General features: G+C 31.1%; 1 protein-coding gene across 3 annotated transcripts in view; it reads left to right on the top strand.

The window, feature by feature from the left end:
* LOC106469911 overlaps positions 1–18,018 on the top strand; it is a 70,040-nt gene that overhangs the window by 24,751 nt on the left and 27,271 nt on the right. For all 3 annotated transcript variants that reach the window (XM_022398482.1, XM_022398484.1, XM_022398483.1), the window contains exons 9-14: positions 3,144–3,310; positions 3,694–3,976; positions 4,817–4,969; positions 5,944–5,971; positions 8,837–8,948; positions 9,829–9,906. In XM_022398482.1, coding sequence (XP_022254190.1) covers positions 3,144–3,310; positions 3,694–3,976; positions 4,817–4,969; positions 5,944–5,971; positions 8,837–8,948; positions 9,829–9,906 — 821 coding nt within the window. The remainder of the gene's footprint in view (positions 1–3,143; positions 3,311–3,693; positions 3,977–4,816; positions 4,970–5,943; positions 5,972–8,836; positions 8,949–9,828; positions 9,907–18,018) is intronic.

The following is an 18,018-nucleotide window of genomic DNA, read 5'->3' as shown; positions in this document are numbered from 1 at the left end:
ATATACTAATGGTACTACTGCAATAAATAATTTTTCATTTAATTACATAATACTCCAAAGAACACAGAATATAAACATGCAAAAACAGAATATGTCTGACAACTATTACAAAGTTTCTGGCTTTTTAACTATGCAACAAGAGTCATTAGAAATTCAACTAAGCTTGTCGAACCCCCTCTTCTCTAACTTATTTATCACCCCTCTGAGAAGTACAAAATTTAACTTAAATTGCTTATTATATTATTGCCATTGCTCAGGGAAAGCATAGTTTTCACAGCGTTCAATTTTATTTAGTTTCAGAGCAAGAAAATTGAAAATTGGACCCCTCTTGCCATGCCAACCTTTCACATACTTTTTTCAGAAATTGTCAGAAATAGTTCTCTCTGACTTTCAATACTATATTATTTATAACCAATAGAAAGCCAAGCTTTTAATCTGTCAAATGACATATTATATTATGTTGCTTTATGCACAGAGAATTGTCAGTTTTGCTTTCAGTTTAAGCTTTATTCCCACAGGAAACACAGGTTTTCTAAAATGCATCTTTGTAATTACAAAAATTAATTTGTCTTTCCCCCTTCACTTGAGAAAATAAATGAGGCTTACAGCAAAGTTTATCAAGTATGACATGCAAGTACAAATCAATTCCATAACATCATAAGTAATATAAATTGTATTTCTATTATCTTCTATGTTTTAATAAAAGTAACTAACAATTTAACATTTGTAAGTAAATAGTATTCATATGTCTACATGTTCATAAGCACATACACACTTTATACACTATACCACTAACTTCTGAACACTCAGGAAAGACAAATCACATCCAGACATCTACAAAGTTTATTGATCGATCCCAACTTTGTACAGAGCCATATCATAAACATTTTCTCACACTTTTATTACTTTAGACAATTCTCGTTACAATCACTGTTCTGTAAGCAAGCTAATATGTAATCTTCCACTGTGTTCTCAGAGCCAAGATTACAATAAACTCTGTGGGAAAGTAATGATAATTGTGGCACACAAGGTTATTTGCTGTTGATGGTGTCTTATTACAATATCACGTAAACAGTCTAATGGCAGGAGCAGTAATTCATTGCTTTATGTTCGGCAGGTTTCTACTTCAGCTGCTAATAGTAAAATAAACATAGTAAATAGATGTGAAAAGGTTAGAAGTAGAAACTCTCAGTGAAAGTACTTTGGAAATTCATAGTCAATACTTTATTTTGCATTTTTCAACCTTTAAAAAAATATTATGGCTGTTACAAGGTTGATCAAATTGACAAACTCTGTATAGTTAGGGTAGAGAAAATGACAAATAAACAAAGTTTTTCTGAAAAACAAATATTTCATTTTTATTAAGGAGGTTTTTTTATATTGGAGAAATGAAATTCAAAATTTTTAGATGAAGAAAGGTATTTTTAATCTTAACGTGAACATTGCTTTGCACTCGGAGCAGTCAACACTCTGACTTCATAAATTCACTCACATATTTTTACTAAATATACTTAATTAAAAATTCAAATCTTTTTTGTCTACAAAAACTTGTAATGTGTACTAAGAGCTTGAAATATTTTGTGAAGATACAAAAACATGTTAAAAGTTAGAGTATGGAAACTGTTGCAGTTACTTTGGGGTCACGTGATCGGCATAATCCACTGAGGCAGCAGAGAAAGAGTTAATGAGTGTTTTTAATCTAAATGTAGGGAATATTTTTTTTTCAGAAGAATTGTGAAAGGTGACAAATTTCAGACTTGCGTGTATCATTGTAATAGATAATAGCTGCTGTCAAAGCTTGACTTTTATAGTTGGTTTGCTAAACTATTGTGCTTTGTTATACAGATCTGTTGCCATATTTGATGCTTGCAATTGCACAATATACACCTGTGGTCAAATACCTTCAAGTGTTCAAGATAGAAAATTAGTTGGAAGAAAATCGAGGCAGGTGTATGAACTCTCAGCCAAAATACTTTGTATAGTGATTCATCTTAAGACCACAATTTTTACAGTTTCTTCCTGTTGCATACAGATATATTCACTTTGCATTATATTTTCCAATTCTGACAATAGGGGAAGCATACTGTTTTTGTTTATTTTATGAATAACAATTTAACTTTCATAGAAAATTTCACATGGTGCTGACAGTGAAGTTTAATTGCTACTTGGAAATTAAAAGGCTCAGCAATTCGTATCTTGATATTAATTTTGGATGATATGGTTTGGTTATTAAGGGTCTTGGCATTCTTAGATCCTTTCGTGTTAGACAGGTTAAAATAAAAATGTTTATATGCCTTTGAGCTGCAACCATAAACCAACATAAACTTTTCCCTTAGGAAACATGCTTTTATTAGTCCTGCTTCGATATTTGCATTCATGAAACTTAATAAATATCCAGGAGGATAAGATCTTCAAGGCTAAGTTTTTTTAATTGCCCAGTATGCTAATTAATTATGTGTTATGATAAGTAGTATTAAACTAATCCTGATGTGTATTAATATGATATTGAATTTATCAAAATTTATTGAAAATTTAAACCTCTATTGGACATTTCATCTTTGGAATAAATTGCCCTCTGTTATTTATGTTTAATGTCCAGTCAATGTTTCCAAAGGGGATTATTGTAGGACATAACAGTATGGTTACAGGTGTTGACTTTTTCTTCAACTTTGCTCAGTTGTTATATTCATTCTTCCAAAAACTTATAAAAGTTACCATGTAAGGTGTTAAGAGTCAGTATTATATTGATTACAATGACAATTTTAATACATTTTAGATGCAGGTATTTACATGTTTTTAACTGGGATTTTGTCTGAAACAATAGTTAAGAGATACATCGTAACAGTTTTACACAGAAGCAATGTAGTTATTTTTCATTATGAAAATATAATTAAGGTAGACTGTCTCAGCATAGTTTAATAATGGAACACTTACTTCTGTTATTATGACTATTCATTGAAACACCCTAGTTTAATGTCTGTTATAATAATTTTATTTAAAAAATATGCATGAAGGAATAGTGTGAGAAAGTTTTCAAAATTGAATACAAAAATGAACACTTTTCTTGATTTTGCCAGACACTTTTCATGAGCTGAGCCATATTTTAGTCTGAAATGATGATGTTCCCACTTTTCGTTTTCTAGGGGCGAGGATACGTTAACTGTGAAATATGTGGTAAAAAACTGAGGGAGGTCAGTATGATTCCACACATGAAAAATGCACATCCAGTTAAAAGTCTTGAGACTATGGAAGAGAAAGATGAGACTTTTAATGAAGGAACAAAAATTCCAAAGCGAAAAGCTGCAATGAAGTAAGTTTGATGGTTTAAATGAAACCAATGTATATATATATAAAATACCTTGCACGTTTTTTCTTTCAAAATGTACTTATCAATTTATACTGGAATAGATTATCTAATTTTGGGTACTTTAAACATAATAATCATCTAATAATATCTAATTTATAACGGATAAAGACAAAGAACTTTGTTTGATTATCACTTTGTGTTATAAGTTATTTTACAAGCATAAGAACACGTCATAACTTTAATGCAGTTTGGTAAGGTGCAGGTAACATTACTGTGGAATTACAACTGCATTGTATATTTTACGGTTTGTTATTTGCACTTGATTGTGAGACACAGTTATGAAAAGCACTACAAATCCTTTAATGTTTTTTCTGGTGTAATTTTAGAGCCCAACAGCAAGTACAGAGTTATATAAAGAATCTAGCAGAAAATGTTGACTCAAAGAGTAGAACGTGTTCAGTATCAGATTCATACAGTGGTACATCAAGTGAATATGATGAAGATGAGGAAGAGAAAGATGGGTATACTAAAAGAAAAATTCAGGTGGAGGACTTGATTCCATGGAAGGGTTTATTTAGTGAATTGGATGTGATTCAAAAAACAGAAGAAGAAGGCAGTGAGGTACTGCAGGAGTTAGAACAGAATAATCAACTAATATGCCGAAAAAATGTAAGTTGTTAGAATACAATTATTCTATAGTTCCAAAGTTTAATATTAATTCTTTTTAAAAAGCTTCGTATTAATTCATATTCTTCATCATATAAAAAAAAATTGAAGACACCCGTAGAATGTGTAAAATATTAAATGAAATTGATAAGAATATTATCCCCAAAAAAACCATACAAACCTGTTAGTGTTTGTGTAAAGTTCTACACTTGCTCTTGTCCTCGTGGAAGCAAAAAAAAGTTTTGTTTTGGTAAAAGAAAAAAAATGTAGGGGAATGATATGAATGTAAGTGTGTATGTGTTTTAAAATTTTCAACTTAATTTCTTTCCTGGAGGTTTCATTTGGATGTGAAACTAACAGATATATGGATAGATTAAAAAAAAAACAGTTATTGGCACAGGGAAACATAAAGTTTTATTACTTAATCAAAGCTAATTGGTTTAGTAAATACAAACAAAATAATAAAAAAAGTCGAGGTTTAAGTACTTTATTTCCTAAAGTAATTGTATTTTTCCTACAAAAAATTAATTTAGGCAGATCATTGTTTCAACTTTCAAGTTGTTATCAACCAACATACCTATACTTTTTTTTCTTCAACAAAAAATGTTTATAGCTACCTGCATAGAAAATTGTATCAAATATTCAACTTTTAGCTATGTGTGCTTACTTTATCCTGAGAAGGCCAGCTTGTCAGGAATGATTAAGAATTTTTTTTAAATAAAACATCTGTAGTATCTTCATCCTTAGGTTTTGTTTATAAATTTATCCTTTGATATGAATTTTACTTAAATTTAACCTTGTAAAATATTAAGGCTTTTCAAATGGTAATATTTGGCTTCTCAGGGTTGTGGGAAGACATTTCAGTCCATAAAAGGTTTGAAAATTCATTTGGCCAGCTGTGAAGCAACACTTGAGAAAACTTGGCGATGTACAACATGTGAAACCAACTTCAAGGGGATTGATTCACTCTTCAACCATTTAATTTGCAATCATCATGTATGTAATGTATTTATAAACTTTTTATCAGTGTTGGAACTATTAACTGTAATTTTCACTGATTCTTCGTTGTACTTAATCAGTAATATAATATAGGTTGACTTAATGTATGTGTGTATGAGTAAAGTTAGTTTTGATGAACAGTACCGTCAAGTTAGTGGAGTCTCACATTTCTAACACTGCTACAGTCTACGTACTATTTTCATTTTATGATATAATTATTTGGGCTTGTTCTGTTTGAGCTCTAGGTAAGTGAAATAAGATAAGTGTATGTTTATTTCATATGCATATAATTATGCACATTTGCCATGTATTCTTTTGTTAATGACCGAACTTTATAACTGGATAATTTCGGGTATGGTAGCAATTGTTTAGATTGCTACAAAAAATTACTATTAAAATTTATTCTGACAAGTTCACACAGTATGTTGTGACTGTTTTTACAGGGGTTTAATATATAATAAGAGTTTCTTTGTTTACCTAACTATGAAGTAGTTTTTTATATTAATTTGAAAAAAATTAAATTATGTTGTTTGGCATTTAATTCCTTGAATCGCTTGGTTATCTTTACAAAAAATAAATAGAGAATACAGGTATTATTCATATATGAAGAATGGGGTGAGAACATGCTTTATAAAATGGGCAAGTCTTCTTAGGTATTTTGGACATTTGTCACTGACAAGGTACAACATAAAAATTATTCTATATATTTAATATGGGACACATTTAATTAAATCGTTCAACTATATTATTTAATGATCACGGATCAGGAACTGTATTATTACTGGAAAGATATTTTGCAAATAAACTAAATCCAATACCTTAAATGAAATGAAATAAACTGGGAAAAGTTTTAAAAAATTGATATTAAGTAATATATAAGAATGTATTTATAGCATCTTATTTTGTTTTTAAGTAATGTTACAGTAATTTATATCAGCTAAACTTATTTTTATTTCCCTTTCTATTTAAAGGAATACATAACTGCAGAATATGCTAATGGTAAGTGAAGTTTTTGTTCATACTTCTAATTTTTATTTAATGTTAACTGGGCCCAGCATGGCCAAGTGGTTAGGGAGCTTGACTCGCAATCTGTGGGTCGCGGGTTCAAATTCCAGTCACACCACACATGCTCGCTCTTTCAGCCATGGGGGCATTATAATGTGATGGTCAATTCCACTATTCGTTGGTAAAAGAGTTGGTGGTGAGTAGTGATGACTAGCTGCCTTCCCTCTAGTCTTACACTGCTAAATTAGGGACGACTAGTGCAAATAGCCCTCATGTAGCTTTGCGCGAAGTTCAAAACAAACAAACAATAATGTTAATTATAAATATTTAACTTGTCATTACATGCTTTAAGTTTTTGAACACCTGCAAGTTAATGGTAATATGGCAGTCATGCATCTAGTATTATGTAAGCATGATAATTTTTCATCAATTGGAAGCATTCCTTCTGTTTGACCTCTCTCAAAGATGTCTTGTGCTTTGTGTGAAATTAAGAAAAATCATGTGTGGGGAGAAGGATAGTAATGTAGACAGTCAACCTGTTGATTGATAAGTAGAAAGCATGTGGGACAAATCTGGATTATATTGTTCTTTCCATCTTCCCAAGTGAGAAATGAGTTTAGATTTCAGATAATCAATTTGCAGTCAACTGAAGTATGATTGACTGTCTCACATGATGGTTTCCAACTGTGTAAGTTGTTTTCTTAAAAGACCCCATGATTACTGTGAAAATAAGTTTTTTCAATACAAACCAAAGAGCTGATAATCAAGACTTGTAATGGTCGACATACAATACCTTAGTGATTAACCCTATCTGGACTGACGAATACTTTTCAAATGTCAACTGTACACTTGTATATCAAGTTTGAAAATATGATTCCAACTCTACTTCAACAAATTATTACTTCAAGATATTTTATCATTATATAACATTTATGTAGTGTAATTCACAAAAAATTTAACTAATGCCTAATTAGGGCTAAGTATTGCCCAGAAAAATTGTATTTCAATATTTTGCAATACAATTTCTTTTATAGCAATGTACATTGAAAACTTTCTTTACTTGTAAGTTTGCTGACTTATGATTAGAACCACCTTTTTAGCATCTTTTCCGGGTCTAAATGCTTCCAAACACCACTTTTGACTCGTTTCTTCACAATAAACTCAGTCTTTCTTCAGCTCACCTGCCATTTTGGAAGAAACACAACTGTCATGAAATAACATTGTATAGTCTCAAAGTCATAATTAATGTGAAGTATTTACTAGAAGTATATCTTTTTAATGAGACTAGCTGATAAAAAGGCTATTTTGAATATTTTGGAAAAGATTTATAACTTTCTTTGTTAAAATTCAAAGTATTAATATGTCATGCCATTGAGAGTATAGACAGTTCTTTCTTACCAGAAGTACATTTCTTTACAGTAGCCTTATTAACGATAATTTACTCATTTACATTGAACTCTCACTTAAAGGATTTAAAAAGTGAGATCTTGAAACTGCCACCAGTTTAACTTTTATTAAATAATTTTTTTTTTAATTCATAAAATACAACAGACAAATCGATACAATACGTTCGTATCGTGATGCATCAAATTGGCAATAATACTGAAATTCACTAGTGCATTGGTTTATCGTATCCTGGTGGGATGGTGATAAGTCTTTGGATTTACGATGTTAAAATCAGGGGTTCGATTCCTCTCAGTGGACATAGGAGATAGTCCAATGTGTCTTTGCTAGAAGAAAAACACACACATTGGTTTATCGTTACACCCCTATGTCCAACTTTCATTTTCGCAGAGCTCAGAGATATTCTCAGCTGTAAACAGTCCATTCATTAATTTTTTTTAGAATTTGTCTGGATTCCCTGGGTATAGGCTTATATTTGTTAAGAATCTGTCATCACTTGAAAATATCATGATTCATGTCTTGTTTCATGTGATTTTTCCTTCTCTTTTAGTGGTTTTATTACTACAGCCCTTCATTGTCATCTTTTCATGATGTCACACAATCTTGTCTAAACAATTACTAACAAAACTAGAGCCAGTGGCTAAAAACAATATGATAGAAGAGATTCTAATCTGTATACGTCAGTACACGGTAAAGTGGTTTCGGCAGTAATTTGATTATATCTGTTAGAAAGCTACAGGAATATTTCTTTCTTTCTAATTTCATTTTTATACTATGCTAAAAGAATCAAGTATCCATCTGTTACAGAAAACCATAGAAATGTTTTATCTTTAAATAAACTACTATAGATAAAAATGCAAAAGTGAATTCAGACAATGACAGTTATTTCTTTACTGCTTATTCACTAGTTATTTATAGCATGTATCTTCTGTTGAATCAACTAATTCTTAAATTAATCATACTGTCTTCAACAAAGTACACAAACCACATTTGTACTTAACACTAATGTTATTGAAATCAATAACAACAATAGAAGTAGCAGTGATTATTTGAGTGAGTGGGTAATGGTATGATGATGAATGCTTGATACAGATCATATGTATATAAATACTTTAACATTAAAACTGATGGGTTTCTTAAATATAATTGCTACAAAAATTGGTCTGTTCAAAATTAATGTTTTTAAGATATATATGTAATGCTTATCAAGTTATTTTATTGAAGATAAACAGGGCGAAAGAAACTGTAAGATATAAACCTGGCTGAAATGTCTAAATAAGCCAGTTTTGGAGTTGTTTATGGACAACATTCTTTCTTGATTGGAAAGAGATATACTATTGATATGTAAAGAGCTCTAACCAACATTTTCTAACATTAACTCATACAGAGTGTGTGTGTGCGTATGCCTCCAATTTACAGAAGTACTCCACAAGACTGAAAACAGTATATTTTCAGATAGCAAGTATTCACTTCCCAAAAGAAAGCTGCATAATGTCTTTAAAGAGTATGGGTCAGAAAGAGTCGATAAAATGCCTTTTGAACCTGCTATGAATTGGACTTTAGACTTGTAAGTGGTTCTAGAATTTATATATTTTTTCTTAATGCCATCCTGTATGATACATATATTTGTGTGTGTATGTATATATATTTTTTAATGGGTATCACTTACACTTTAATAAAGTTTTTTTAGGGGTTCAATCATTCTACGTGTGCAACTTGAATGTTTTTTAATAGTAACTTTACTTGTTTATTGACTTAAGATATTCATGATATTGTTTGAGTGATTTTTCTATGTGTGTTTTCAACACTTTTGCATTATTTATGGGATTCATTTTGGTAAAAAGGCTAACAACCAGATGCTAACCAGATATTTAGTGACATGAATACATTTTTGGCATTTTTAAAAGGATTATGTTTTTGAAACAACAGAATTATAAGAAAATCTAACAACCTTATTAAAAAGTTGAGAGTTTTTTTTACTCAGAAGGATTGTGACTTAATGGATACTTATTGTAGTTGTCAGAAATTCATACACATATCTGTCTTTTATTTTACATAGCAATACAAAGCTCTCGCACGTTTGAAGGAGGGGGTTAAACTGCTAAATATATAGTGGTATTGAAAATACTATTAACAAAAAAACAAGTACTTACTGAGTTTTATAGTCTTAAATCATGTACTATTTACTACTAACTTGTTCTAGGTATTGAAGAAATTTAATGGTGGATATGTTGAAGAGTTCAACAATACTTAAAAGATTCTTTTTTTAAAAAATTGATTAAAACTGGACCACCAACATAGAACAGATCTTTTATTAAAACATTCAGTTATATTTGGTAGATAATCATTTCATATTTTACCTGCTTATTTATTATTGTTTATAATATTCCCTGATTACTACACTGTTTACTTTCTCATAATTCAAGAAATATGTACTTTCATTACAGCCGCAAGAATCATTATAAGAAAGAATTATTTTCCCAGTGGAAGCCACGTGTAAAGGACTGGGAAAAGTTAAGTCCCATGTAAGTATCAAGTTTAGAAGCAATTTTATTTTTGATAATCAGTGTAGCTTATAGTTGATACTTCTTAGGCTACAGAATCTGTATTTAAAAAAACTTCACTACAGTTTTATGAATCATTAATTATAATAATATGTAATTTGTTATTAATTGAGTTTTAATATATTTCTTTGACAGGTTGTATGTATATTTTTTATTAAACCTCTTGCCATGGGCATCATCTTCTGTGCATATCATGAAGTTTTAGTGAGTTACATACAAAATTTAATTAATCTACTTTGTTATCATGGTATATGAATAAATTTGACATAAAAATGCAGCTAATAAATCAAATTTTAATAGTATATAAGTTTTAAGTTATTAACTTTGTAAGACAATATTAAAAAACAATGCTGAATTTCTCCTAGTGTGAAAATTGTGACATTTTTTCTCTAGACAAAAAGTTATCAATTTAATGTACTAGAACACATGAAACCATTGTAATTTACCTGGCTCTCTAATTAAGCTATAAGTGGGTTACAAAAATATAATTTCTGTTCAGAGGAACAACTTACTCAATAGATTTCAACATTCCAGTCAAATTACAAGTTTCCTCTTCAAGCCAATTAAAAACAACTGTCAGAATTATATAGTTTGGAATGTGCTCTTTCTATTAGTTATAAACATGTATTTAAGAGAAGTAGGTGTGAGAAGACAAGAGGTTTCAAAATAATGGAGTAGTGGGTGGGGCTACTCTTGTAGGTTTGCAAAATATATTGATATCTTGGCAAATCAAAAAGATGGGAGGTTTTTATTTTACATTCTTGCTTGCAAATGTCTAAAGTTTGAGCTTCTAATTATTTAACCATTATAGACTTCGTATGGTAGGCATAACCAAATATAAACTGAACAATAAGACATGCCATACGACAAAAATATTTTCTTTCAAATTAAGAAATCAAAACGTATACAATATTAAAATTTCAGTTATAAACTAAGTTGTGATGCCAATTATATTGACATACAATTATAATAAAGTTGTTTAATTAAGTTTTGAAAATAACTCTAAAATGTTGTGACATAAGCCCTTTGACATGTTTCAGTGAGAGGGTTAAAATGCATCTGTTGAGGAAGGCAAGGAGAAACCACTTCAACTACTTTCCCTAGTATGGCACATATCAAGAATAATGACTTTGAAATAAACAATGTAAACAGAGCCATGCCATTTAATCATGGGAGAACTGCACCTGGCAGAGAAAGAAGTAAGGCTTCCCAGGTTAGCAACAAGTGATATTCTTACAGAACCAAAGAAAAAGGAACTGTAATTAAGACTGGAATATGGAATGTTAGAATAATGTTGAGAATGCAGAAATTAGAGAACATCAAGAAAAGGATGCTGCATGCCTAGATGAAAATTTTGAAACTGTGTGTAGTATAGTGGAAGAGTGAAGGAGATTTTAACAGTGATGAGGAAAGAGTTATATATGCAGGTGGACAGGACAGACAGAGAAGAGTTGCAGTACTACTTGATGAAAAGACAGTAAAGAGTGTTATCAAGATAGTTTGAGGAAGTAATAGCTGTTACTTGTTCCAAGCAATGAACATTGTGATCATTCAGGCCTACATGCTAACATCTGACTAAGATGAAGAGATAAATAGATGTAGTCTATGAACAGGTGGAAGAGATGATTGATGCAGAAAATGGAAGTGATTATGTGGTAATTATGGGTGAATGGAATGCAGTTGTAGGAGAAGGAAGAGTTGGTAAAGACATTAGTAAATATGAGTTAGAAACTAGAAAGGAAAGAGAACACGTTGAATTCTGCAGATGGAGAAAACTACATAGCAAACACCTGGTTCTAGCATGAAAACAAAAGATGATATGCCTGGAAGAAACAAGGTGATTTTGAAATATTCCAGCTAGATTATATTACAGTCAAACAGTGATACTGAAACATCATGCTAAACACTCAGAGCTATCCAGAATCAGGTGCAGGTTATTATCATAATTTAGTGATGTTCACTTGAAAGCTGAGACTGAAGAAAATCATCATAAGTAAGAGAAGAAAGAGATGGAATGTTTATTTACTGAAAGGACAGAAAGGAGTACCATTTAAGGAGCAGAATGAAGAAGCAACAATGCAAAAACAAGTAGGCAAAGTAAGGGACTTGAATAAGGGCATTGGAATAACAAAAAGAAAAGAATACTCATAAGCTCAGAGAATAACATCAACATCAGAGAGAAACGGGTAGAAGACAGAACAAACTGAGAAAATGATAAAAAATGTAGGTGAGAAGAAAAAATACAGGAAAGGAACAACGAATTGAGAAAAAACTGATAAAGCAAGAGAAACTTGGTTGGACAGGGAATGCTAATATTTAAAGGACAGAAAAGACAAGGAAGATGAAACTTACCGTACAAAGAAGTGAAAAAAAAATCACAAGAAAATGAACTAATGCAAGTGGTACTACACAAATAAAAAAATCAGGAAAAGTCAAATAAAAGTAGAAAAGGTAAAATGAAAAGCTTTACGACAAGGAAGATAATGGTCCTTGCAGTAATCAAACATATGAAGATTAGAAAGGGAGAAGGAATCAATAAAACTCCTTCAGAAATGATAAAACTATGAGAAGAAACAATAAATGATTTGACCACACTCAGCAACAAGATGTATGAGAGAGGTGAATGGCCAGCAGTGATACTAATCCAAAAGAAATCAAATGTAACTGACCTTCCAGATTTCAGAGCAATTATCTTGATACCACACATGTTGATAATCATGCTAAAAATTACTCATTCAAAGACTGAAAAAGAAAACAGAGGCTTACATTGCAAGGGATCAATTTGTGTTTAGGAAAGGATGTGGAATGGGAGAAGTGACTGAAGTAATGAGAACTATATGTGAAAGGAGCTTGGAATTTAACTAAGAGGTAATTATGTTTCACTGATTTTCAGAAAGCTTTTGTAAGAGTATTAGAATGATTGGAGTGGACTAGAAAGATAGAAGGTTGATTGCAGCTTTGTACATGAGTTAACCAGCAATAGTGAGAATAGGTGAAGGTGAATCAGGTGATGCAACAATTGGGAGAGGTGTAAGGTAGGGGTGTATATTATCACCAACATTCTTCAATGATAAAAGAAGCTTGGGAAAACCTGACTGAAGGAATAACAATTGGAACACATATAGTGAAATCTTGCAGATGACAACGTAGCAATGAAACTTAATGAAACAGCAAATGATTTTACAATGAAATTAAACATGATAAAGACTTAAGTAATGAGAGTGTCAAGGAAAGAAAATACAAAATTAAACATTATTATCAAAGATAAGAAGTTGGAAGAGGTGAAAGTTTCACTATTTGGGTAGCCTTATCACATCAGATTTCTAAAGAAAGAAAGAAAAAGGAGCTACTGACTAAGAACTTTGAGAGGAAACTGAAGAACAGAATAATGAATATAGTTAAGTCTAAAGTATGGCAAAATATGTACTCGAGATATGGAAAATGTTACACCAGAAGAGGGAAGAAAGTGGATTTGTCCCATAAATCATGAAGAGGAAGAAAATCTGGATTGTGCATGTTTTGAGAGGGAATGTCCAGATAAAGCAGGTAACTAAGGGAAAATTCCTTAGGAGAAGATCAAAATGGAGGTAAAGAATGATGACGTCCAACAATAAAGGACTTATGGACAGAAGGGCAGCTAAAGATAGAGTTAAATCAAAGGAAGAGTTGTGATTCAGACCTGTCTAAGGACAGAACACTTGATGATGATGGCAAGGATGATGACTTCCCAATGCCTGTTTCAATAGTCTAAATGCATAAAAAAATCCACAGGTGCTGTGTCTAGCAACTTAACCAGTATATTTTTGTAGGGAAGAGCATGAACACCCATTTCATTCTCTAATTTCTTTAGTTATGGAATGGTTGAACAAATATGTCTTGAAAGTAGCTTTTGTACATGTGACTTATGTTACTTTTCCAGATGGAGATCCTTCTTGATTATATTCCATACTGCTGTCTTAGGGAGGTGGATGGCGTTTGAAACTGACATTTGTGTTTGTGGATTCTCACTTGTTACAAGATGGTGCACTATGTTTAACTCAGCTGGAGTACAAATTGTTTCAGGTCTGTCTCTGGATGGTACTGGTGCTACAAGTTGATCCACATTCCTTTGTTTTCCATTGCCATTAGGTAAAAGGGATATCCCCATTTTGAAAACTCTACATCCCTGATCTGAATACATCTTTATACTCTTTAGTGTCTGAATATTTCGCATAAGAAAGAGCTGTTACATATCCTTCCCAAAAGTGAGCAAACTTTTGTGGCATCACATTACCAAAAATTATTTAAATGTAGTTCTGATATATGGTATTCCACTGTGACTTTATATTGACTACGATTGTCAAGTGACATGCATATTCAAAATATTTTAATATAACATACTCAAACCTCTGAATAAGTGAACTTCAGGGTAAAACAAGTTTTTGTAAAATTCCCCTTTAATCTAAAATCAGAATGTTGTCCTGAATAAAAAAAAATCAATAAAAGAGTGATGCACAATTGTAATTGCCAAAAAGAAGAAATAAAAAAGGAAATATGATAAGCCTCTCTCCTTAGGAAGGGAGGGAGACAATGACTTTATAGACAGTTACCTCAAATGACAGCATATTTTATGGAACTCTTTGTTGGAAGGTAAAAATATTTTAAAATAATTTAAACAATATTTTCAACTTTCTGATACCTTAATTACTTTATTGACAGACTTTAGGTTACTTCATAGTAATCAAGGTGGTTTTATTTCCTGCCTTTGTCCTAAGGGGTAAAAGCAGGATAAAACAGCAGTTTACATATAGAGTCTCGATACAGTCCTTTTACATTTGTTTTTTGCTCAAAAAACTTAACTTTCTTTAGTTCAAAATTATTGTAAACTGTTATATTGTTGGAAAATATGTCCATTACCTCGCTTTTCTTCATAAGCTTCTGCATAAGCATATTTCGAGCATTAGGTCCTTTAATTATCATGTTTTCTTGCTGTTGGAGGGACTGCTGCTGTTGTTGTTCTTCTTTAGACTCTTCTGTCTCTTCAGACTTTGTCTTCTCCACCCCTACTACAGGTGATACACATGTAACATTTGCTGGTGGGGTAAATGTGGTTGTCTGGATAGTTGAGGCAGGTACAGCCCAGGTAGGAGAGGGAATAGCCACAGGGGAGATCATATTTGTTGTCTTGGTAGGAGTCACACCTATAATACATAAGGCGTATGCTAGGTTACCTAGTATTTCTATCACTTAGCAACATTGTATTCTGTGAATACTGAAAAACCAAAAGAAAATTTATCTAGTAGAACATAAAAAACACAAATATGTCTCCTTGATAATTCCATGGAGAATGTAGCCTGACAATAATGTTTCTTTGAGCTCTCATAAAAGTGTTGCACATAAAAAACCTTGTATATACAAACTATAATGTGAAATGAGTAAAATATAGCCTAATAAAAGGGATGTATGTTAAAGATGGACACACAGTGTAAAATGTATTTGCATGATAGACATGTGATATCAGAATTACAAAATAAATAAGTATTAGAAGCAATAAGGGTTTTTTGAACCTACAACATCTCACAACTAAAATTAACACTGACCACCTAAAGTGACTGAGAGAAAAGTTACTTCAAATGAAAGAGGAGAGTAAGGAGGAAATAAACAATTAGAACAGAACTAAAACAGGGTATCAGGAAATAGGTGACAAGCAGGATTTATCTCCTCAATCACATACCTGTACAAACAGCAGAATGACACCTAGGGTGTCTAGATCAGTACTTACTGTTATTAGAAAAATTGGAAGATTTGATAACACTTTTCAGACAATAAGATCAACAACAAAGAAAGTCACCACTAAAAAAAACATACAACAAATAAAGCTGCAGTACAAACAAACTACAGTGTTTGAAAAGTAAACTGTACTTGAATTTTTCTAATAGTCTTTATCTAGTTTTTAATATGCTGTTTATGTGTGTATGTATGTATGTATGTATGTATGTGGCTATCATAGGGGCTCAATGCCAACTCCAGTTGATAATTTTTACTTACCAGTCACAATGACACAATTGTAATAACCTATTCTACTTTTATGTTATTTCTTATTTCTCTTTCTTGTTTTTATGTTTTATGAATAGCAACTATTCACACAAATGGATGTAGTTTTAGATGTGGGGTTTAACACCCTTGTGCTTTTTTGTTTTAGTTCTGATTTTATTTCAGAAGAAAGGCTTGAGAATAAAGGTTAGATCTGATAGATGGTGTATTGTTACCACTGTATGCACACTACTGTCACATATATCCCTCTTATTGAGGTATATTATATGATTACATGTTGTTTGTATCTTAGTTTATTAAAAAAAGTAATAAATGCAATGGTACATACACATGAGATAATGTAAAAAAAAGTTAGTGTTAGTTGGATCACATTAGTAATGTCCTGTATAGTTAGAATCCACAACTATAAAAAACAAGTAATTGGCGCAAATGTCATTGAGTATTTTCACTCAAAGCAACAGGTGTAATAGAAAAACTTAAGTAATAGAATCAATAATGTAAAATAAAAATACATAATAAAAGACTGAGCCAATAGTTACAGAATGAAGATGTCATTATCATACAAAAAGGGACCTCCAAAAGTGGTGTATTAAAGTACGTTCTTCATGCTGACATTATTCTGATGTCAACCCAAAGACAAAATATGTTCAAGCATGTAATCTGTAATTAATATGCTGGAAAGTGAGAAATGACAGAAATAATAAAATGTCATATAATAAAGGATACATAAACGAAATGATATTACCATCAAATGGAAACAGAGATGAAAATAAGTAACTCATTAGTTGATAGGTATAAACGTTAGTTATTGCTCACAATTAGAAAACTTCACCTGTTACTACAGCAAGTTACCAGAAAATTCATATATGTATATATATCTTTATAGAAAAACAAATCAATTTATCATACTTCCATAATTTGAGAAATAAAGAGAGAAAATAAATAAATAATAATAATAAAAAAAAAACAGCAACAATCCAGACATTCAAAGGTATTGTGGTATAATGTAGTTCAAAAAGTAACCCATGGAGTCTTACCTGTGACACTTGAACAAGAATCTATACCTCACATTCTAATGGATTGTTAGAAATTTGCCACTGGACAATTTTGCTAACAATATGAGAATGTATGGCATGCTTTCTGATGATGTTGACAAACAGAATGTGTGGTATAATATCAAATACTTATATTGCTCTTATTTAGCTAATCTTACTTCACACTTCTTTACTATAAGTAAGATATAGCACTCATTACAAATTATTCTTTCATTCTGCTACAGTTATTTCAAGGTTCACTCAGTACACCAAATTAAAACATCTCACAAGCATCAGTATATTTTAACATTATTCTTATACATACATAATTTGCTGATGTAATGATAATGCATGCCTTACATTCTTGTACAGCAGTGAAATTATTCAACAGTAAACTGCAGTTGATCTGATAATTTGGTAAACCATGAGACAGATATATGTCCAAATGTTAAAGGTAAGACTGTTTAATTGTTAGAGTTATAAAGCATATACAAAATGAAACTGTTGAACATAATTATTTCTATCTTTAGAGCATAACTGATGAATTTAAGCCATCATTCAGTATTTTTTTTTCCACATAGCAAGCTTCGTTTGTCTTAGAAGTTCTCATAAACTTTTCTCTCTAGAAAGGTTCTCAACTGACAACATAGAATAATAAGGTGATGACAACATATTACAGACTTGTTTTTAAAATTAATTATCTTTTAATTATAACTACTGATATAGATATTAACCTCCATTCCAATGTAAACATAAAATTAATTCTTAATTGACTCCTTTGTTAACTTAGTCTTACACAAGAGTAAATATAAAAAACAACAACAAGTGAATCATTATATTTTATTAGTAGGTAATGCTTCTACTTGTCTACTTGTTCAGGAATAAATATCCTTTAGTACATTTATACAGGTTGACAAAAACGTGGAGAAACTATTAATACTGTAAAACAATATAGATTTATAGTGACTAGCAGAGACCCGCAAAATATTTCCTGCAAAATTAGTAT

Source organism: Limulus polyphemus, unplaced genomic scaffold (genome assembly GCF_000517525.1).
Source record: "Limulus polyphemus unplaced genomic scaffold, Limulus_polyphemus-2.1.2 Scaffold3720, whole genome shotgun sequence".
Taxonomy (NCBI): domain Eukaryota; kingdom Metazoa; phylum Arthropoda; class Merostomata; order Xiphosura; family Limulidae; genus Limulus; species Limulus polyphemus.
This window is presented reverse-complemented; position numbering and strand designations above follow the sequence as displayed.